The sequence below is a fragment of the Gallinula chloropus genome (genome assembly GCF_964237585.1).
Source record: "Gallinula chloropus genome assembly, chromosome: 21".
Classification (NCBI taxonomy): Eukaryota; Metazoa; Chordata; class Aves; order Gruiformes; family Rallidae; genus Gallinula; species Gallinula chloropus.
The window spans coordinates 4666515-4690891 of NC_140106.1; the positions used below are offsets into that span (position 1 = coordinate 4666515).

At 41.9% G+C, this 24377-nt stretch overlaps 1 protein-coding gene and 1 pseudogene across 2 annotated transcripts in view; both read right to left on the reverse strand.

Annotated features, from left to right (window-relative positions):
• Nucleotides 1–24317, reverse strand: part of LOC311199716 (DNA mismatch repair protein Msh3-like) — a gene marked incomplete at its 5' end in the record, with an annotated part of 81301 nt that extends 56984 nt beyond the window's left edge. The window contains 8 exons of the mRNA XM_084273851.1: nt 773–882; nt 1475–1559; nt 8422–8536; nt 9775–9887; nt 19552–19603; nt 21729–21956; nt 22164–22872; nt 23793–24317. Of these exons, the coding sequence (XP_084129977.1) occupies nt 773–882; nt 1475–1559; nt 8422–8536; nt 9775–9887; nt 19552–19603; nt 21729–21956; nt 22164–22872; nt 23793–24317 (1937 nt within the window). The remainder of the gene's footprint in view (nt 1–772; nt 883–1474; nt 1560–8421; nt 8537–9774; nt 9888–19551; nt 19604–21728; nt 21957–22163; nt 22873–23792) is intronic.
• Nucleotides 1–24377, reverse strand: part of LOC311199751 (tubulin polyglutamylase TTLL13-like) — a 138294-nt pseudogene that overhangs the window by 74388 nt on the left and 39529 nt on the right. The window lies entirely within an intron of this gene.

Below are 24377 nucleotides of genomic sequence, written 5' to 3' on the forward strand. Positions count from 1 at the left end.
GACAAGTAAAATCTACATTGACAACCATCACAGAACACACATTCCAAGGAACAAATCCAAAAAACTTTAAATGTAGTCAACAAGCTTTCCATGGACTCAATACTGCTATTTACTACATATTCAAGTAAAACACTCCAATAAAGCCTGCAAAATAAAATCAGAAAAAGTGGATTTCATTTCAGGAGACAACTAAGACCAAGCATGAGCATGACAACATTATAAAATAAAGCGTTTCTGAAGCGCTAATTAATAAAGCATAGCTCAATATACAAGAGTGATCAGAACTAATGAAAAGAAATACAATACATATAGTATATCAGAACTAATATTCAGAACTAATAAAAAGAAATACTTTCATATGCAACATATTGTATACAGGGCTAACAGAAATATCCACCGCTAATTTAGAGCAAATCAAATACATTAACGATGCAAATACTTGTGAAGCAAGAAAGACATCAAACACTAACTGGCATATTTTGGAATAAAACATCCTCCAATAGCAGGCAATCCTCATCCATGGTCTGAAAAAGGATACTGAAACACAACAGTACTCATTCTGATTTCTGCATAGAAATCTCTAACTTGCTCCAAACCTACTGGTTTGAACTACTTAGATGCCCGGCGCCCAAACAGTGGTTTAACTCTTTCCAATCTATATATAACATCCACATCTTCTATCATATAATTTCCTGTTTAAACTCTACCATGGACCTCAAATCTTTAGGAAAAAATAAACACAAATTTAGCCTACAGTAAAGAACTATCTCACCTGGATTTAATGAGGGGCTGGGTTACCCATTTCTTCAATCTTCGACGTCCAAAGGAAGTTTTAGTATGATCCAAGACCCAGAGTAGGCTTCCTTTTGTTTTCATATCAGTCTAAAACAGTAAAAAAAGCACCATTACTTTTAACTGAATAATCAGTTACTTAAAGATCTTAACTATACTCCTTAAACATTCTGTTTAGGCTTTAAGACAGAGCAACTGTATGTTTACAGATCTTGTTCACCAACAATGCCTTACATAAAGTACCTCCAGCAATCGTAAGATACTTAAGTATGTTTTTCCTTTAGACAGAAATTTTTTTTAGAAAACGACTGGAATAATTTACACATGTTAAATTAAGTCTGCAGATAAAGGTCGGTGCAGTAGCACAAAAGAAAAACAAACCCTACTACAGTCCTATGACTTGTCTGCAGTTGCTCAAGAACTCAAACTTTAGGAAAGTTCTTTGCTAGTGAAAGTGCAATAAGGTTCCTAATTCATACTAACAGCCAGCACAGATTAACTTTCGTTTATGCCTCTGAAAATGTACTCCTCCTCCTTCAGTTCAATCCCATACAGAAGAATTTAAACCTGTGTGATATTTGGAAACTAACTTCATTGGCAACAACATGTCAAGCAACTATGAAGATCTCAGCATTTCTTAAAAAAAGAAAAAAAAATGTTTTTAAATGTCAGCTGTCCTTACCTGATTCTGTAAAATTTCAAGATTTTTCATTGTTGTCCCATTAATTGTCATGTATTCAGTTTCACTTGACAGGCGTTTGAAATTGCTGGGGAGAGGAATTTCATGTTATATTTTAAATTAAGGCATAGACATAATGGTAAAAACACTGTCAAGTTTCTCACATTAGAGAATTCATTCGTTATCCAAAATAAAAAGTAATCAAGACATTAAAATCTATTCAAATAAATAAAAGAACTGAATACTTACAACTTAGTTTAATTTACTGTTTAGGAAAACAAGATTTATGACTCAATTCCCAGTTTCCTACAATGACTCTGACACAGCCCAGAAGAAAATCCTACTCTCCTATTATCTAATCCTAATGCACTAACTGGTTAAAGAAGTGCCCCTTCTTCAGTCTATGATGAAACTGAAAAAGTACTTGTTTTTGTTAGTGTTCTGTTACTGTAAGATGAAGGTCAGGGATAGGACTAAGAATATTTCAAGAGTAGAACAGACTTTAAACACATCATCAAAACAGTGTATCAAAAGACATATTCTTACTTTTCACTACTACTACAAATTTAAATTGGCGTTAGTACAATTACTTAGGAAAACTAAAACATATTTAAACTACTTTATTTTTAATCTGAAATAACTATGACTGAAATTACCCGACTTGTTCACACTCCCTAACAGAACAGATGAGACCAACCCAAAGGTTGTGTTGGCTTAGAACAAACATTAATAAAATAATTGTATTGTATTGTATGTGTGGTCATATTAGATAGGAAAATTATTCCAGAGTCAGACATACACATGTGGTAGCCGGGACCACAAAGTGCAAGATCCTCACTAAATGCTTCTGACAAATCAAGTCGTGATTGTCTAGGTTAATCATACTGCTGACTGCCCTTTGCACAAAATCTAGGACACTCTTTATTGTCTTAGACTAAAGAGAATTACTTGCTAGGTACAATTTAAAACTGCTTTCTTGACTTTTCACAAGTTTTTTTCACTGCATTCAATTTTAATCACTCTGGGAAAGCACTCAAATGCTCAAACTTTTGTTTTAGGCATACACAGCTGCATTATTGCTATATTAAAAACAAAAATTGTAAAAAAACTTTCAGAAACATGAAATATTCAGAGACTAATCTTATATATTTATGTTGTATGCAGGTGTTGGGGCCTACTAGCATATTTCCTAAATAATGAGTCATAGGAGAAGTATTTTCCACACACAACCAAAAAAAAGGTGGCAGCAGCCCCTTTAACTGATGCCCTAAAGAATTTCAGTGACGGTTTGGAAGTAAGCTTGACTCTGAACTGCACCCATTGTCATAATTATTCTGATTTAGTATGCTATCCCAGCAACCAACAAAGCTGACCAGCAAAACAAAACCTTGGAGGCAAAAGAAGCAGCAGGTCTTCAAAGTATACAAAATTATAAGCAACAAAACAATACTTCCTTTTATTATCTTCAACTGCTGACGCTTGCAAAAATTAAATAGGAATGATTTATCCTTATGATCTGCAACATATCCTACCCACTCTTTCCAAAGCACCTCTTCTGTATCTGGGACTTGGCTAAACTGCAGTTTCCCCATTTACTGCATTTCAGTTTGCCTGTAGTCTCTAAAAGCCAGCAGTGTAGGAACCATGGCTGAAAATGGAAAGGATGCTTTTGGCTGTTTCTATTAACCCGCAATCACCCCCATGTGAGTTTCAAGATTGCCTATTTCCTGGCTCTAGTGCTTCCCCACTTCACTTGCCTCCAGAGAACTTCACACCCTGTGTTGTTTCACAGCAAGCTTGCTCTCTGTTGGTATCTGAAGACCACTAACTCTACTCCATTGCAGAGTATATTTACTATTCTTTCAGAATTAGATGTGCCAAAGTTGCTCTCACAGCATAAATTATGTGTGTTTTGTATTATCCAGGTATTTGCGTTACCTGAGCTCCTCAACCCTGCTATTAACCCTGATAACTGAGAGCTGAGAGCACATGAGTAACAGCCAGGATCAACTGCCGTATATGCCCAACCAACAATTCCAGATGTCACTGCACAGAACATGTTTTGCTTCCACCCACTCATCTTCCTTCAGCTTGGGATCAGAACTTGATAAAAACGTGAACAGACTCTTTGTAGGATATTTAGGGACAAAATGGCATAAGAAGGTGGCTGTAAACAAATACTAAGTCATCCCTGCCGGTTTTGCAGCAAGGATGTCAACAACCCCCTTGTGAGAAATTCTAATGTGCTGCTCTCAACCATATCCTGCATCAGTAAATAACAACCCTTCAAAATCACATCAACTAAATGACAATGCAGTAGTTCCTTCTGTAGGTGACAGTGACCTGGGTTTCAAAGGACAGGATTGCAACTGTAAAGTACTTAAACAGCACAGAACAGAATTGACATGAGCAAGGCAAGGTGGGATCATGCCATCTGAGTCAAGGAAAACAAAGAGAGGAAACAAAAAGAAACACAAGCCTCTAGTAAGGTTTAGGACAGTTCTGAGGAATACTCATGAGGAAGAGGTTCCTACTCATGAAGTGACATTTCAGAGTAGAACCACACTTGATGATGAGTATTAAAAGGTAAATATGATTGCTTTAGGACAGTAAACTACATCCTCAGACTTTGATTATTCTGTCTCACCCGTGCATCATCTTGGTTATTCTGCCTCCCAAGAAGCTTGAGGTGAAAGGCACCTTTTGTGCTTTATTCATTATTCTCTCCACAGAAGATATTATATATCATTTTGTACTTAGTAACCCACCCTAATTGAATGCATGTTATTCAGATCAGTAGTTCTCAACAACTTTAATTTTGCAAATCTGTACAATCTTTCCAGCAAAGCTGCAAGGCACTGCATTGAAAGCCTACTAAGCAGCAGATTTTCTGTGCTCAATTACCTTTTACAGACCTCTGGTGTCTGTGTCTTTGAGATTTCGAAGGGTGAATAAACCACTGAACAAAGCTCTATGTTTAGACAAGAGTTGCAGAAATCCCCATTCAGCTTTAAGAAGTAAAAACAAGCCTCTCAATTTCTCAGAAAGATACTTACTACAGTCTAAGTAGCGAAGGACATCAAGCTCAGACTATGTTTTGTATTTAATTAACCAGTTTTAAATTTATTAGCAAATTATTGCTACAGGGATAGAACTTCTGATCTGGAGCTGTGATGCAACAGGAATCCAGAAACTTCCACCTAAACCAATAACAACCTAAAAAAACACACACAAAAATAAGAAATACGAAGCCAAGAACAAGAACAGAAATCAGAGGACCTAGGAAGAATTAAGAGAAACAGAAACAGACCCCATCAATTTTATCTTGAATTAGTCTTCTTTTTCTCCACTGGACTCACCCCAAGCAGTGGGCCTGCAACCTTGCTCTACCCAGACGTCAGCAGCCTCTTGGCCCACTTTCCTTGTACACAGCCTCAGTACTCCTACAAGCTCCAAATGTCCACCACGCAGGAGGGCCCACCTGCTGCTCTTCTGTAGTCTTAGAAGAGATGGAATATCCTGTCCTAAGCACCTCTTCTTAGTGTCTGAAAATCATGTCTTCCCTTTATCAGCCCTTCACGCTCCTGAGCTGACTTTGAAATCTCCCAAAATCATTTCAGTATGCCCTTTCTCACAGTGACAGTGGGTAATAAAATAGATGCATTGTCTTGTACACCTTCTGTTTCTGATGTTATCAGCACTCAAGAGATATGAAAGCCTTATGAACACCATTCCCTCGAGTTTGGTGACATTCCCCCTGAAAACCCAAGGATGTTCACCATTTTAAGCTGAAGAACTTGTATTTTGACTTCTCTGTCAATTTCGTCTCCCTAACTCCCTTCCACCCCTACTACAAAGTACAATCAAACACTTCTCCTCTCCTTGAATTCTTTCCCTCTTCTCCCTCAAAGCCATTTTAACCCTCCCCTCACCTTTTTCACTTCTGCCTCTGTCTATATTCTCTGCTCAATAGCCCTGCAGTTGCAAAGCTACTCCCCTCCTTCAGAAAGATACCTGTCTCTTTCATTCCCTGCATTTCTTGAAGTTCATGTATCACTGCAGTCTCTCTCTTCTGTGTCCAATATGCTGGAAAACATGTAGCTAAATTTAAAACACACTTAGACATCTCCCAGCAACTGCGATGAAAATTATGATTTTTCAAGCAATACTGGGTACTCTACTGGTATTTGGAAACCTCTCCTAGCTGTGTACCAGCTTCTTGTCAAAAGCCAGTGAAGGTGTCTCTGTATGCAAAGGTCTTAAATCATGTTGATTAAAAAAAGTTTGTATCATTCATTGTTAGATCCACTCTCACTTGCTGTTAGAGCTCTAATGCAGTCTGTGCGTGTTCCAGGGTCTGCTGTGGCAGAAATCTTTTCTCCTTTTTAGGATTTTGCTTTATTTATTTAGGATCTGAAAAAGTGGATTTAAAAGCTTTACCTGAATATTAAAACATAATTCGTCCCTCCCAGTAATGAAGAATCCTCATCACTTATTGAATTCACTTTATGAATCTTATTGTTAAATTGAGCTGGAACTTTGTCCAGCTGAGAGAAGAGTGTTTATCTGAAGAGGGAACAGAGATGCAAGGAATTCTTTTGTCACTCTTCCTATCAGGTAGGTCCTTTTCATCCTGATCTGTGTCACTTACATTAATAAACTGGAAACTATCTCACAAGTCTAACTTCATGCTCACTGACTCATCAGTATATGCTCACTGACCTGAATTCTCTTAGGAATTTTAAGTTGCTTGACAGTACTATGGAAGCCTCTCTCTTCTATTTCCTGCAGAATCACAGAGGATTTGTAAGCCTGGCACCCTTTGCATAAATGGCTCTCCCTTCTCAGTAATTAGACAGTATTTTGTTGGCATTAGGAAAAATACTAAAGTTGAGTTTGCCTCAGTACTTGCCTCACTGTTTCAATATATGTGACACACTAAAACCAGCAAGCAGAATTCAGTATCAGAACAGTCAAAGCAGTAAAGGGTTTAGAAATAAATGTAGTAGAATCCAAGCTCCTGCGCACAGGAACAAAGTTACCTCAAGGAATGCATTTTATTTCTTTACGGCCTATCACCAAGGTATCAAACAGTTCATTGCCTTTCCACTCAGGTGCTTGTACATTCACAGGAAGTCAGTTAAAGCAACCTTCAGCAGGCAAATGTCAACTCTTAAGATTTAGTGCTTTTCCTTTCCGGTCTGTAATTATACTTGATTTTAAGATGCAGTTCCTAGAAATGTGACTGACCGCTGCTAGGTAAGCCTTCACATAATGTTGTTTGTCCTTTGCTTCTGAATTCTACATAAAAGATGTATTTTCTGTTTCCCCCATGTGAAAGAACATTCACCTTGTGTGCAATCGCACGTAACACACTGTGACACCAGTGACCTGAAAGTGGAATGGCATTTCCTTGCAGTTCACTTTCTTCAGAAACTCTCAAGAAGACTTATCCTGCTCCCTTCCTTGCCACCCAAGTATTTAAAAAAAAGAAAAAAGAAAGAAAAAAGGAAAAAAAAAGAAAAAGAAAAAAAAAACAGAAAGAAAATGGAAACAAGCAAGCCTATGAAAGAGGATGAGCAGGAATACAACAGGTCAGAACACTCTTTGGTGGATGAGGCATGGGAGATAGCTTAAAAGACACCACAGCAATTCTTTCTGTTAACATTTTGATAGCACTTGAAGAGGGAAAGGGCTAAAGTAGAAAATTTATTCCAAAAACCAGAAAAAACAGGTATATGTAATTTCTAGATATTTTAGTAGGCATCTTAGAGAAGTTTAAAACTGGTATCTGCAGTCAGTTTTTTATTGCAGCTGCATTTTTAAAAACCTGTAAATGTTGGTGGCCCTTCATAGTAAGGTTTGCAACTGCAGTTATCTCATACAAACATGTGAACAATCTACAACTGATGACATATTTCTAAGGTTCCAGTTTGTAGCCAGACTTACTTTGTTAAAGCCTGTCTACTTACTGGACAGAAGAATACTGAAAGAACCAAGAGAATATTTTGCACAGGATCCACAACAGATAAAGCTGTTTTATTAAAGCATTTAATAAGCTTCAATTATTTTTTCAAACTTACGACAGGTAGGATTGCCATCTTTTGTACTTGTGCAAGATAGGATAAAAAGATGCTTGAGTGGCAGTATTTCAATTTTCATTTGATTCCACCTGCATAATCCTGTTACAAATTTTGAGTACTCAACTGAGCATATCTAATAAACCTAAGTGTTGTGACTACAAAAGGGAAGACAAGATTATTTCCATTTCTGTGTGGTTTTGTAGTAATCTTGCACAAATGGTGATGTTCTATGACCAATGTTTTGCATGGTTGTTCCAAAGCCAGGGTGTGTTGAATGTCTGTTTTATTTGTAACAGATAACTAGATTCACTATCTCAGACCTGCTGAGTACAGTCTAAACATTACAACACATTAGCATTTATACCTCCTTATACACCTCTGGCAAAATGAAACAACTGCAAAGCTAAATTACAGGTGAGTTTTGTTGTTCGTTGTGTTTTTTTTAAAGCTGCCAAAAAGCCCAAAACTTTATTCAGGGTAAAACTGAGGTTGAGATATGATGGCTGAGGCTGACTAACAAACCTAAAACTTCCCTCCTACTATCTTCCAGTGTTGCAACCTATTTGATTTCAATACACTTGGCAGCAGTACAAGTTTATTTACATTACTGATAGTAATGTCTAGACAAACATATTTCATTAAGATATTCATGAAACATCATGCGGGGGAAAATAACCCCCAAAACACTTGATTCTTCTAGTTCTGATTAAGAGTTTAAATGTAAAGTAGAATTTTTAAAAAGACTATGTTGATCGCTCTAGCAGGAGGGTTCATTACATTGAAGGGAAGTTGTCTGATAAAACTGACTAGAGAACAATGGTACATCTATTGGTGCTGTGAATTGGAAGTTTATATAAGGCAACTTACCTTGGATTGTAAAGCATCCTTTCCAAATTAAATTCTTTGAGGTATGCAATTATTGCTGCCAGAGAGCAAACAACAGGCTTATCCAAGCTTAGTATTACAGATAGTTTTTGAGGACCTAAAAAAAACCCATCTCATTGTTTACCATGCAACATATTTCAGAAAAAGCTATTCTTCAATTTAAATAAATAGAAATCTGTAATATATGCACACTGTTCTATGATATCTATAAATCAACATAAAGTGAGGTTCCAAAACAACAGATATGGTTCCAAAGAATGTAGAACATTACAATAATGTAAACACTTAAAAACAGTTGACTCCACGATTTTGCTTCATAAAAATGACTAACTTGGTGTAGGAAATTTGTAAATGTACAAACAAATAAAAATTCTGGACTCTCCATTACTGTAGGCAACATCTGTGTAAGTTAAAAAGGAACAAACGGGCCTTGGCACATGTGCTAATGATTTATCTGCCTTGGCCAGTCTGTAGAATATGGTTCCATCTTTGTGAGACAGCTGTTCGTATCTGACAGCGCCCTAACACAGCCCTTGTTCCAGTTGAAACAATAGGAAAATTCACTGCATAATATCTCAACATTAACTGGTATTTTTAAAACCTTATTTAATTTTCTTTTCACAGATGTTTTAAAGCTGTTCTTAGACTGTTAACACACACAAGAAGTTGAACATTTCAGATGTTGAATAATTTCCCTCAGTTGCTACATACATGTAAATTTAAACCTGCCTAAACACACATCTTCAAGATTTTTTTTTAAAAAGGCATGTTAACCCTATATTCATTTCTATTTAAATAATGTTAATTTTCAAGATTCACCTCCTTCAACTCAATAAAGATCCCAGTGTACAGAAAATTAAGCAAAAGTGGCAGAAGGCCTGAATGGATGAACATGATGCTCCCAAATAGCTCAAACATAAGAAAGGAGGAGTACGAGAGGTGGAAGCAGGAACAAGTGATCCAGGAAGAATACAGAGAATGTTCAAGCTTGCAGGTTGACAAAGGACATGGATGAGGCTGAGAAACTCAGTGCCTTCTTTGTTCTGGGCTTTACTGGTAAGATGTGTTTTAAGGAACACAAGGTCTCTCAGACCAGTGGAAAATTCTGAAGCATTGAACATTTGTCCTTAACAGAGGAGGAGCAAGTTAGGGAACACTTAACCAAATTGGACATTGACAAGTTCGTGAGACCTGATGAGGTATACCCACATGTATTCCTTATCTGTGTAAAAGCTAAGAGGATGGATTTTTATCTGTGCAAAAGCTAACAGATGTTGTCAATGGCAGACCAGTAATATCAGGCACTTCTTTTATGTAAAAATCTGAACAAGATACCTGTAGTATCAGGCACTTCTTTTGTGTAAAAATCAGTGATCAGCTGGAAAGCATGGCTGTATTCAAAATGAAGTTTTCCCATCCTTTCTATCCTGATTCGGTCATCCCGTAACCTGCAAAGAAAAAATAATGGACTTTTGAGTATTTATGCTTCCTTCATGAAGAACACTTACTACAAAAGCGTACTTTCTTTTCTCTTTCATTTGTTAAGAATTGAATGGTTAAAAAATGAAGAGATGAGTTATTTGTGTGGGCTGGAAACATTTAGAATCTAAGTGTGATTTTTTTTTTCAAAAAGCTTTCTTCTTTCCATTGTAAAAGTGCAAACAAAATCCAAACAGCAACAGCAAGCAAGCCCAGAAGAGACTTCAAGAGGTTGTCTAGTACACCTGCAACATAGATGTAAATGTTTTCATCAAACATTACAAGTATTTGCCTTATCTATTCTTAAAGACTGAGTAAACAATAAAGCAATTACCCTGTGCTATGTATTACCACATTTCATTATCCTTTAAAGGCTTTGTTGTATGCTGTACAACTCACTGCAACATTAACCTACAACCTTTTCCTTTATAAAGCTGAAATAAAGTATTCTTGTCCTTTTGTAACTATTTGAAGATTCTTATCTTCCTTGTACTAAAGGAGGTGATTTCTTGGTTGTCAGGGAGTCATTAATGATGGCCCAATGCTCCCAACAAGCCAGCAGCTCCTGCCAGTTTCACAGTACCAGCAAATGTAGCAAACTTACTCTGTTCCACCATTAAGCCAAATGAACCCTTCCCTGCCAGCAAATAACTGAGAATTACAGCAGTACAGGGTTTCAGCCAGTTTTGTGACCCATGAGAAATTAATCTAGCCTGTTTCCTGTGACCCCTGCTTCCACAGCCTGCTTATGAAAGTCAGTGGCAAAGCCCTTTATTCTTTGCAATGCACACTCTTGTGTGGTACCTGGGCTAGAGCGTCAAGCAGTACACCTGAGATGCCAAAATCTGACTCAGAGGAGAATATGTGTGTGCTTTTTACAAGATACAACCTTTCTACACTGGCTGATTTTCCTAACTGCTCACTGAAATGAAAAGTGGATGCTGCATTATCAATTTAATTTGTAGAGCTGGTAATTCAGCATTCAACAGATGTGCTGGTTAAAAACCAAAACAAAAATCATACACATTCCCCCTGCTAACACTGAGCCTAATTACACAGCTACAGAATAGCACTGAAGTGGCCAGTAGGAAGCTGACAGTAAAAGACATTTATAAAACATACTTGGCCTCAGAGTATCTAAGCATCATACTACCAGAGTATCAGAATATCATACTACCACTGGATGTGAATTAACCAAATAATTCCAGCACACTGGAATTATGCCAATGTGAGGGATTGTGTAGGTATTATAGGAAGGAAATTAATCAATACCCTTTTTACAGGGCTTTTTTATTTCAGCCAGCCAGGGTTTCTGCATTACATCGTACATATCTCCATCAGAAAGCATCAATATGTCTCTGAGGATCAAGTCTTAAAAATGAGAGATATTTTCCTATAACAGGTAAAATAGTGACAAACTAACTGAGTCTTAGAGGTCTTATTTTTCTTAGCACATCCCAGGTGATCCCTTGCCTACTTCAGGTCCCTTAGTTTTAACTGACTGATCTAATTAAGCTTTTAGTCTTTAGATCCTCTGTGACTCTCCTCTGCCCCAATCATACTCTGAATGAGCAAACATTTTTGTAACAAATGGATTTCTGTAAAAGACAATTAGTCTGTGCTCCCCAACCTCCGATAGCAATCACCTATTGTCCTCCTTGCATTTCTCACTTGCTCTAACCTTCAGTAACAATCTGCTCTAACACATCCATCCATTCTGCTAAATTAGGATGGATAGTCACTACAGCCTTTTTCAAGAATACCACCTCAGCATTAAACTTTTTAAAACATGTTGTAGGGTATCTGGAGGTTAGCAGAGTACCAGCCTTTGAGCCAGTCCAACAAGACAGCAGGAATCTTTTTATTTTTCATTTCCACTTGTTTTCAAAACACTGCCTTCAGAAAAGCCAGGCCTAGCAAGGTCTGCAGAGCTAATTTTTAGAACCAATGACAAAACAGGAGACTTTGGGGAGGTTAATTCATTGAATGATTCATGCCACACCTGCTTGTTTTTAAAGAGAGAAAAACTGGCATTTTCTTCAATGCATTTGTGATTTTTCTTTCATTCCATAACCAGATGTATCCAGCTTCATAGCATCAACTTTGGCAAATTATACTTACAATCAATATAACTTGAGTGACTTATACTGATACCTTTGTCCATCAACTATATATTGGTAGGAAATAGTTCTTCACATATTTTAATATACATATTCTAGATAAGGCATAATCAAACAAGTATCTGACATTTTGTCTATCTAAAAGTATGTCTGAAATTCTAGATAAAGCAAAAAAAAACTAGGTTACATATATCTATTCAACATGAAGAAAAATCTGCATTTTTATCAAGATGTATGAAAATAAAATTTTCTGCAGAAGGTTCTCATGTCTGTCCTTTGTTTAGCCAGATGATCACCCATAGGCCATTTTTCTGATTATAGCCAGAATGATATGTTGATGCTTATGTTGATGCTTTATCTCTCCAGCTACCAATGCCTATTTAAATCAGAAGTCAATTTGCCATCAACTTCTGTAAACATCATTCTTGTCAGAACATCTGCAATGAACTGCTGTGCAGCTCATCCAGTATTTTATTGATATCCTTTGTAGTACTTCTGAAAACAAGCAATCCAATAGTCCCATGATGCTGATAGGACTAGTCAGTGATGAAACTCAACTTTTCAAAGCCTTTTACATTCCTAGCACAAGTTTTTCTGGCTACTACCTTTAACTGGATATTGACCAGAGACACAGGTTTACACACACACACAGTTTTGTGCAAATAACCTAATATATTAAGTCCATTTCTACCTATACTGTTCTATGATTCACTTACTACAGAGACTAATTTATCTGTCACCCTACAAGGAAAATAAAAGGATCAACATTATCCCTCTATTTATCTTACAATTCAATCCATGAACTTAAAGATTCATTGCTCTACAAGGTGCTGCAGGGAAAATATTTAAAAGAGATCATTAAACTTAGGTGGGATGGAGAGAGGGGGATCTCTTAAGACTAAAAAAATGCTAAAAGCAAGAAGAATATAGTTTGTATCAAGGCATGAAGTGCATAAAGATGTCCTGAAAAACAAACACATGCAAACCAAGTTTTCTTACATCTCAGGCAGCTTTCCTAAGGAAAGCAAATGACTCCAGAATTTCACTTTCCAACTAATATTCTTCCCTGTCCATTCTGCATTAGGACTATTCATAGGACTATCTAAGGATGCTTTCAACAGAGCACAAGAGTTCTAAATCCCCAGGTGTAAGACACTGGGCAAGGAAGGCAAGAGACGGACATGGCTGAGTCGTGACCTGCTGGTCAAACCAAAAAGCAAGATGGAATTACACAGGCAGTGGAAGCAGGCACAGGTATCCTGGGAAAAGTACAGGGATGTTGCCTGGTTCTGTAGGGAAGAGGTCAGGATGGCCAAGGCATGGCTGGAGCTGAAGTTAGTGAGGGATGCCAAGAAAAAACAGAAGGGCTTCTACAGGTTATGTCAACCAGAAAAGGAAGGTTAAAGAAAGTGTACTGCCCATGATGAGGAACAGTGGTGAACTGGTAACAACACATGAGGAAAATGCTAAGGTTCTCAACTTTCTTGCCTTGGTCTTCACTGGTGACCTCTGCCTTCACCGCTCTCAAGTTGAGGGCCCACAAGACAGGGACTAAGGAGATGGGAGTCCCTCCCACTGTAAGAGAAGATCAGGGTCGTGACTTGTGTTTCACACAGGTCTGCGAGACCTGATGCGTCTCAGAGTCCTGAAGGAATTGGTTGATGCAGTTGCCAAGCCACTCTCCAGGATATGTGAAAAGTCATAGCAGTCAGGTAAAGTCCCTAGTGACTGGAAGAGAAGAAACATCACAGCCATTTTTGAAAAGGGTAGGAAAGAGAACCCTAAGAACCACCACCCTGTCAGCCTCACCTTTGTGCCTGGGAAGATCGTGGAACAGATCCTCCTAGAAGCTATTCTGAGGCACATGGAGCCATGGATTCCAGCCAGCCACCACAGCTTTACTAGGGCAAGTCCTGCCTGACCAATCCAGTGGCTTTCTGCAATGGAGCAACTGCATCAGTGAACAAGGGAAGAGCTACTGATGCCTTCTATCTGGAATTCTGTAAGGCCATTGACACAGTCTCCCACAACATCCTTCTCTCTAAACTGGAGATGTGGATTTGATGGGTGGAATGTTCAGTGGATAAGGAATTGGCTGCATGGTCACATCTAGGGGGTGGTGGTCAATGGCTCCAAGTCCCGATGGAAGATGGTGACAAGAGGAGTTCCTCAAGGGTCTGTGCTGGGATCAGTGCTGTTTAATATCTTCATTAATGATACTGACAGTGGGACTGAGTGCACCCTCAGCAACTTTGCTGATGACACCCAGCTGCGTGGTGAGGTTAATGTGCCAGAGGGACAGGATGCCATCCAGGGAGACCTGGACAGGCTGGGGAAGTGGGCCCAGGTGAACCTCATGAGGTTCAACAAAGCCAAGTGCTGGGTCCTGCACCTGAGTCAGGGCAACCCCGTTATCCATACAGATTAGGAGATGATGTGCTAGAAAGCAGCCCTGAGGAAAAGGACTTAGGGGTGCTCGTGGATGAGAAGCTGGGCATGAGCCACCAATGTGCACTCACAGCCCAGAAGGACAACCCCATCCTGGGCTGCATCACAAGAAGTGTGGCCAGCAGATTGAGAGAGGGGATTCTGTCCCTCTGCTCTAGTGAGACCTCACCTGCAGTACTGCATCCAGCTCTGGAGCCCTCAACACAAGGACATGGACCTGCTGGAGCATGTCCAGAGGAGGCCACAAAAATGATCAAAGGGCTGGAGCACCTCTGCTGCGAAGACAGGCTGAGAGAGTTGGGCTTGTTCAGTCTGGAGAAGAGAGGGGCCCGGGGGGACCTTATAGTGGCCTTCCAATACCAGAAAGATGCCTTTAAGAAAGCTGGGGAAGAACTGTTCCCAGGGACGTGAAGCAATAGGACAAGGGGTAATGGAAAAGGGGAGATTTTGCTTGGATATTTGGAAAAAGTTCTTCACTGTGAGGGTGGTGGATCACTGGCACAGGTTACCCACAGAGGTGGTGGAGGCCTCTTCCCCTGGAGACATTCAAGGTGAGGACTGATGGGCTCTGAGCAACTGGATATTGTAAAGATGTCCTTGCTCATTGGAGGGGGTTGGTCTAGATTGCCTTCAAAGGTCCCTTCCAGCCTAACACATTCTATGGTTCTATTCAAACGCAAGAGTGCAGGCACCAATACTTTACTGTACATCCATATATCACAAGTTCATAAATGATACAGAATTTAGGAGGGGAAATCTCTGTTCCCACAACTTATTAAGAAGGTTTTAATTCTGATTCTAAGCACAGATTTATAAATGCAAAAAAAATCTAATTAATTTTTCCTATACACTTTATTCAAACTGCTATTTTCTCTGCACTGCTCATAGTGCACTGTAATAGGATTACCAGTGTGTCATCATAGGGGAAAATGCCAACGCTGCCCAGCAGAGCAAGGTAACCTGAATGCATTAATCCTTTCAGAAATCCAAGTATACATAGTCATCTCCCCTTATGAGCATGCTCAACAGAAACTACATTTCCTTTATTTGTCACCATTGTGTTGCCTTTATTACACAGTTTCTTATAGCTCAGGATGTCTAGGTTTGAACTTGACTGTGAGAACTGGAAAACAATCCTCCTTCCTTTTTTGGCAAATCTTGGCATGGAGCTACAGTAGCTTCTCTGGCAAAGCCTCAATGACATTTCCAAGCAGCTGTTCTTCTGGCATTCAGTAAATATATTTTTATAACCAGAGCACAGCTTTTTTCTCCTGCCAGAGTAAAGTACTTTTCCACATTTTCTCTGAAAAACCTTCAGATACCAGAAATGGAGAGAACATTGTTGCAATGAAAATGGCAGCACAGTCACGTTCTTTGAGTATCTGCCACTCTCAGAGTGATATAAACCACTGCTGCCTGTAATAATAATCATTACCACATGTATGTTATCAGTATACTACATACAACATATTACCCTATGAGACCTTCAGCTTGTCAAAGATCAAACTCCCAGACCCTTATTTGTGCTAGAAGCTGCTAGAAAGCCTAGAAGCAACTCTGACACAGTTTTTAAAATACACACAGATATTTTACAAAAATATAATGCACACAAAGAAAAATCTTGCAGACAATGTGTTGCTTGTCCTTTACTATCTAAACTATCAACATTTCTCAGCATGCACATCCCAGTTTCCTTCTAGTCACCTTAGCAGAACCACTCCTGACAAGCACTCAAAATACATCTACAAGAGTCTAGGTCCAAGAAATTTGAGGAAAATACTATTTCAACTTTAGGAACTCAGATGGGAGTTGTCAAGGAAGTAGAGCAAACTATCATAAAAGCAAAGGGCAGAGGGTTAGGTAGGTACTAGATGACACTGTGCCTTCTGTAAGAACAAAACTAGGTACTACTGAACAAAACACAGACACAGTTGTGCTCCAGCAGCTACTGCTATTCTTGCTGGGCTTCAAAAAATTAAACAAACAAGCAAAAAGCCCCAAAGCAGCACCCTCACAAACAAAATGTAGGAACATCTCACCTGGCATCTGCCATACTACATTAAAGCCAAGGAAGTAACGTTCACCCAGTTACACCCCAACATGGAAAATACCCCTTTCTGAATCAAAGCATGAGTGAGGAGAGAGTGATAATATAGCTCAAATCGTTCACTTGTGATCGTTTGGGATCACCCCTGTGGTTTGCCTCTTTTCTGCACACCATGAAGTCGACCACAAACAGGCATATTTTGTGGTCTATGGGTATTCCTGCCCTGAATTTTCTGTAAGATTGGAATTTTCTGGGAGAATTAGCACAGACTTCCCCCCTACCCCCCAAAAGATGATTTCACTGTCAGAGAAGAGTTCCACAAGCTCCAGGTGCATGCTGTTCTGCAGTCCCTGAAACTCTCAGGGTTCAGGCACACAGCAGCATGACAAAGAGGTTTAACAGTTCACAGCCATGAAGAGTTTCTCCAAAAGGACACCACGGACATGACCCCCACATGGTCCTAACATGACCCATAGACCTTGTAACATCTTTTTCTTATGATACAGAAAATCCTGATAAAACACTCTATCCTACCAGAGCACCAAGGATTTTAAAGGAACAGAATGCTTTGAAGCTTGCTACTTCGTTTCAAGATGTTAACTTTAAGTGGGAAGGAAGGAAGGAAGGACAGGAAATGTAAAAGCAAATGCAAGTATTTCTAAAACCCCAAGCAGACAATACATTTACAAAGATGAAAAATACATGGGTGACAGAAATTAATGAAGCTCCACATCTACGAGATAGATATATATATATCTCCTATATCCTAAAATCAGTTATAGAGGACTCCTCTGTGTCTCTTTCTCTGCAGCTGGCTTAGAGTCAATGAAAACACCTGAGCACCACATTGTGCTTTTGCGATCATTTTCAAATTCTGAACTACTGTCTCCCCCTTTTTTCTTCAAGAATGGATCATCACCTCTCTCTTCATTGCTCAGGTCTTTGCTGAGTACTGCACAACATGTTAATAATCTGTGTTCTTTTCCACCAGACAGGGTAATTTTCAGTATTTTCTTCACACACACGGTCTTAAAATTCATACAACAATGTACAGCTAGACAAGCGTAATTTATATGAAGGGAGGGGATAAATACTGATCTAGGTCAAAGCTAACTGTTATAATTGTGTCTGGTCTCAATTAGTAGGTGCAAATGAACTTCCCCAGGGCTCAGTACTGGGAACAGTTCTCTTTAATATCTTTATCATTTATCTGGACAAGGAGAAGGAGAGCACCCTCAGTAAGTTCACAGATGACACCAAGTTGGGTGGGAGTGTTGATCTGCTTGAGGGCAGGAAGGCCCTGCAGAGGGATCCAGGAGGGCTGGATTGATGGGTCAAGGCCAATGGTGTGAGGTTCAACTAGGACAAGTGCTGGGTTCTGAATTTGGGTCACAACAACCCCACACACTGGCTTGGGGCAGAGTGGCTGGAAAGCTGACCAGCAGAAAAGGACCTAGAGATGTTGACTGACAGCCAGCTGACTGTGAGCCAGCAGTGTGTCCAGGTGGCCAAGAAGGCCAACAGCATCCTGGCCTGTATCAGGAATAGTGCGACCAGTAGTACTGGGGAAATGATTGTCCCCCATATTCGCCACTGGTGAGGCTGCACCTGAAGTCCCAGGTTCAGTTTAGGGCTCCTCAGAACAAGAGACACTGAGATGCTGGAGCATGTCCAAAGAAGGGCAACAAAGCTGGTGAAGGGCCTGGAGCACAAGTCTTACGAGGAGTGCCTGAGGGAAATGGGGCTGTTTAGCCCGGAGGAGGCTGAGGGGAGACCTGATCACTCTCTGCAACTCATTGAAAGGACGTTGTAGCCAGGTGGGCATTGGTCTCTTCTTCCAAGCAACAGAAAAAGAGGAGATGGCCTCAGGTTGCACCTGGGAAAGTTTAGACTAAGGAGTTTCTTCACTGAAAGTCTTGTCAAAACCTGGAACAGGCTTCTCAGGGAAGTGGTGGAGTCACCATCCCTATAAGTATTTAAAAGACATGCTGATGTGGTGTTTAGGGACGTGACTTAGCTGTGGATTTGGCAGTGCTACGATGACAGTCGGACTGGACGATATTCATGGTCTTTTCCAACCTAAACAGTTCTATGCAGTTCTCTGCGTGTCTACATCAACATAGCTACTCACTGTCATGGTACCACTCTCCTCACCTTATCTTTGCTTGCTTATTCCCACTGTTCACTCTGCAATAGCTGTGGAGCTTTTTTGACTGTGCACCAAGCACTTGGAGCATGCTATGACAGAAAAAAAGAATGGTGGAGAGAAGGGAAAAAAATTGTGCTGTCTTTAGCACAGTTAAATGTCTCACCAACAGTGGAGTGAAGAGATGGTAGACAGAGCAGAGTTCTAATGGAAACTGTGGCAAAAGCTTGTCACCAGATAGCTTTAGGAGCACTGGCTATTGTCTCAGGCTTGTATCACAGTTCTCTTCCAGCCCCTCCCTAGGGCCAGATGCTTTATTTCACTCTTTGCAGCTGGTCAGTGTAAGGACTCACCCCTGAGAGACTTTCAGTGCCTTATCCTTCTGCCCCCCTCCCCCGTCCAAGTTTTCCTATTTTCACTGCTTAACACTTGATTTTTTTAAATGTCAGGAGTGATCACAGTGAGCAGAGTGGGACCACGCAGAACCACCTCTAAAACTGCAGAAATCACCAAGGGGCCTCTGGAAGTCATGTTTTGCAGCCCTACACTTGAAGCAGGACCACCACCAACATCACACAGGTCGCCAGCATCACATAGGTCATTTCACTAAACCGTGTAGCATCTGTCACTGGTACAACAAAGGAGCTGACAGAAGTGAGAAGCAGGTTGTAAGAGCAAGTCCAAGGTCAGACCAAAGTGAATTCTGAAATGCAGCACAAAAGACAGGACGGTGGGATGGGAGCAGCCACAGCTGCAGGAGCTACACCCTGAGTTCCCACAGAGAACAGCACAAGGCAACAGCATAATATATCTGTTAATGTGGTCACAAGCTAAAAGGAAACACTGCAGCATGAAAAGCAACAGCTCCTTACGGTAACCATGACGAGGAGCCCAGTGCCAAGATTTTCCAGTACGTGACACGCACTAGAAACACACAGGGAACTGTTGTCTCTGGAAAGCACAACAAAACTGATGTTTAGGGAAAAGGAGGGAAGCAACGTCTGGGTCAAATAACGAGTCTCATGTATATAACTATTTGGAAAAGAAAGCAGAAATGTAATCCAGGAATTACAGTGTCATTTTAATCTGCTTTTGATATATTTCCCCCACAAGCCAGCTATATTATTCCATACTGAATTATTTATTTTTACAAAGACAATGCACTGCTGCAAAATGCTGTTGAATCTACTCATGCTAAGAAATACTTCAGATAATTTAATACTTGACTGTAAGACCTACAGCAACCATTTAATACTATTTAAAATGATCCTCTAACATAGTGATAATTGACTCTCAAAACTCCCCCTAAATTACCAAGGTCTTTTACCAAAAGGGACTTTTAGAGAATGTCGACACAACCAGACAATACAGTGTCAGGCAGAAAAAAATGAGCTTTGTATTACATACTGTGTAACTAAAATATTACAGTCCTACCTTGCATCTTTAAATAAAACTTCAAGTGCCATAAACAAGAGCAGTAAATTGAATAGTGGGAAGAGAGTGACTAGATCTAAAAGACACCAAAAATTTTGGACTAGCAGAATAAAGGAAAAGATGACAGGATAATACTGAAATAAAATGAGATTTGAAACTCTCATACAAAAGTCACAGAATCACAGAATCACAGAATTATCAAGGTTGGAAAAGACCTAAAAGATCATCCAGTCCAACCATTCACCTATTACTACTAGCTCCCACTAAACCATGTCCCTCAATACAACGTCCAGTCTTTCCTTGAACACCCCCAGGGTCGGTGACTCCACCACCTCCCTGGGCAGTGCATTCCAGTGCCTGACTACCCTTTCAGAGAAGTAGTGCTTCCTAATGTTCAGCCTGAACCTCCCCTGCCGCAGCTTGATACCATTCCCTCTAGTTCTGTCGCTGTCTACACGGGAGAAGAGGCCGACCCCTAGCTCACTACAACCCCCCTTAAGGAAGCTATAGAGAGCCATAAGGTCTCCTCTGAGCCTCCTCTTCTCCAGGCTGAACAATCCCAGCTCCCTCAGCCGCTCCTCGTAAGGCCTGTGTTCCAGACCCCTCACCAGCCTAGTAGCCCTCCTCTGAACACGTTCCAGGGCCTCAATGTCTTTCCTGTAGTGAGGGGCCCAAAACTGAACACAGTACTCGAGATGCGGCCTCACAAGTGCTGAGTACAGGGGGACAACCACCTCCCTGTTCCTACTAGTAACACTATTTTTGATGCAAGCCAGGATGCCGTTGGCCCTCTTGGCCACCCGCGCACACTGTCGGCTCATGTTCAGCCGTGCATCAATCAGTACCCCCAGGCCCATTTCCTCCACACAGTCCTCCAGCCACTCCACCCCAAGCCTATAGCGCTGCCTGGGGTTGTTGTGGCCAAAGTGCAGGACTCGGCATTTGCTCTTGTTGAACCTCATGCCATTGGCTTCAGCCCAGCTCTCCAGCCTGTCCAGATCCCTCTGTAGGGCCTCGCTACCCCCAGGCAGATCCACACTCCCAGCCAATTTAGTGTCATCTGCAAACTTACTGAGGGTGCACTCAATGCCCTCATCTAGGTCATCAATAAAGATATTGAAGAGGACAGGCCCCAGCACCGACCCCTGGGGAACACCACTCGTGACCGGTCGCCAGCTGGATTTAACTCCATTTACTACCACTCTCTGAGCCCGGCCCTCCAGCCAGCTCCTTACCCAGCCGAGGGTGTACCCATCCAAGCCACGGGCTGCCAGCTTCTGCAGGAGAATACCGTGGGAGACAGTGTCAAAGGCTTTGCTGAAGTCTAGGTAGACCACATCAACAGCCTTTCCCTCATCCAGCAGATGGGTCACTAGATCATAGAAGGAGATCAGGTTGGTCAAACAGGACCTGCCCTTCATGAACCCATGCTGGCTAGGCCTAATCCCCCGGCCATCCCGCAGATGCCGCATGATCTCCCTCAAGACTATCTGTTCCATAACCTTCCCTGGAACCGAGGTCAGGCTAACAGGCCTGTAGTTCCCCAGATCCTCCTTACAACCTTTCTTGTAAATGGGAGTCACATTGGCGAGCCTCCAGTCTTCTGGGACCTCACCAGTCAACAAGGAGAGCTGATAGATAATGGAAAGCGGCTCGGCTACCACCTCTGCCAGTTCCCTCAGCACTCTCGGGTGGATCTCATCAGGCCCCATGGACTTGTGGCAGTCCAGTTGGAGTAGGAAGTCTCTGACCGTTTCTTCCAGAATCACAGGGGAGTTAGCATGCTCCCCAGCCGAGACTACCAGGTCAGAGAGAGGAGTACCCTGAGCATAACTGGTCTGACCTTTAAAGACAGACGTAAAGAAGGCATTCAGAACCTCCGCCTTTTCCTTATCCTCAGTGATCATATTCCCAGCCTCATCCAGTAAAGAGTGGATATTCTCCTTTGTCCTCCTCTTACTGTTAATGTACTTATAAAAGAGTTTGTTATTCCTTTTCACCCCAGCGGCCAGGTTGAATTCAAGCTGGGCTTTTGCCTTTCTGATTTCACCTCTACACATCCTGACGACTTCCTTGAATTCATTCTCAGTTGCCCGTCCCTCCTTCCACAGGCGGTAGATTCTCTTTTTCTCCCGGAGCCTCAAGAAGAACTCCCTATTCATCCACGCCGGTCTTCTTCCCCGCCGGCTCATTTTGCGGCTCAGGGGGACCGCCGGCTCCTGCGCCCTTAAGACTTCCTTCTTGAAGAGCAACCAGCTCTCTTGTACCCCTTTGTTCGCTAGGACTAAATGCCAAGGGACTCCCCCTACCAGTCTCTTGAACAAATCAAAGTCCGCCCTCCGGAAATCCAAGGTAGCAGTTTTACTATTCCCCCTCCAAGCTCCACCATGAATTGAGAAATGTATCATTTCATGGTCACTCTGTCCAAGGCAGTCCCCAACCTTCACATCTCCTACCAGACCTTCCCTGTTCATGAACAGCAGGTCTAGCGGGGCAGTTCCTCTTGTGGGCTCTCTGACCAGCTGCATCAGGAAGGCATCCTCTATGCACTCCAAAAACCTCCTAGACTGCTTCTTCTGTGCTGTGCTGTACTCCCAGCATATGTCAGGGAAGTTGAAGTCCCCCATGAGGACAAGGGCTGATGACCGTGCAGCTCGTGCCAGCTGCTTGTAGAACACCTCATCTGTCTCTTCATCCTGGTTTGGCGGTCTATAACAGACGCCCACCAGGATGTCTGCCTTGTCAGCCCTTCCTCTGATCTTTACCCATAGGGATTCAATGTTATCATCCCCAGTCACAATCTCAGTAGCAGAAAAGGATTCCCTAACGTATAGAGCCACACCACCACCCCTCCTTCCTTGCCTGTCTCTCCTGAAGAGTTTGTAGCCATCCATTGCAGCACTCCAGTCATGGGAGCAATCCCACCATGTTTCTGTTATGGCAACCAGGTCATAGTTTGCCTGCCGCACTATGGCTTCCAACTCTTCTTGCTTGTTGCCCATGCTACGTGCGTTAGTGTAGACGCACCTCAGCTGAGCCCCTTGCCTCTCTCCTAATCCCAACACCACTTCCCCAGGCCGATCTCTATCAGACCTGGCTTTATCCCCTTCCCCCTTCCTATCTAGTTTAAAGCCCTTTCTACAAGTCCTGCCAGCTCCTGGGCAAGTATCCGTTTCCCTTTTGGAGACAGGCAATTCCCATCAGCTGTCCTCAGGCCAGGTGCCGAGTAGGCCGCCTCGTGAGCAAAGAATCCAAAATTGTTGCGTTTGCACCAGCCTCTCAGCCATGCATTTATAAGATGGCCTTTTCTGCTTATCTCAGTGTTTGCCCCTGCCACCAAAGGAATACTGGTAAACACAACTTGCATGCCTGCTCCATCGACTAACTTCCCCAGCCTCCTAAAATCATTTTTTATAATCCTCATGCTTCTGTCAGCAATCCCATCACTGCCAGTCTGAACTACCAATAAAGGGTAATAATCGGAGGGGCGGATAAGGCTGGGGAGTTTTCTAGAAATATCCCTGACCCGTGCCCCGGGAAGGCAGCACACCTCCCTATGGGTAGGGTCAGGCTGACATATTGGGCCCTCTGTTCCTCTCAGAAGAGAGTCGCCCACAACTATCACCCTCCTTTCTTTCCTGGAGGAAGCAGTCTTCAAACATGGAGCCGTCCGCCTTACCTTGGGCAAGCTTGGCGGCAGCGCTCCTATGTCATCATCACTCACGTCTCCCTCTGGTTTCAGGGCTTCATACCTGTTACAGAGAGGGACCAGCGGAACCGAGGTAGGTCGGGATGGGGGTCGCCTGCAACGCCGGGCTGAGACCTGCTGCCATTCCTCCTCTCCTCTCAAGCTGTCTCTCCCTGCTTGACTATGGTGAGAGAGAGGGGCCGTTTCTCCCAATACTCCCTCAGTCTGGGAAGTGCAATCTCTGCGCCTTTTTCGCAGAGAGTTGCTCCACCAGTCTATCTCCCGCTCGCATTCTCTGATGGTCCGCAGTCTATCTACCTCCTTCCTAAGCTCCACAAGAAGGCTGAGCAGCTGCTCACACTGCACGCAAGTCGCATCCTTCTCATCCTTCCCTGGCAGCAGCAGGCTGAGGCACTCCTGGCAGTCAGAAACCTGAACTGCCACATTATGGAGCAGACCCTCTGTCTGGGTTGCCACAGACTTTGCATGGGAAGCCCGTTTCCTAGTGAGGACCATGTTTGAGATGTTGGTGTCAGGGCAAGATACCCTGCCTGCTTGACCTGCCTGCGCGAACTG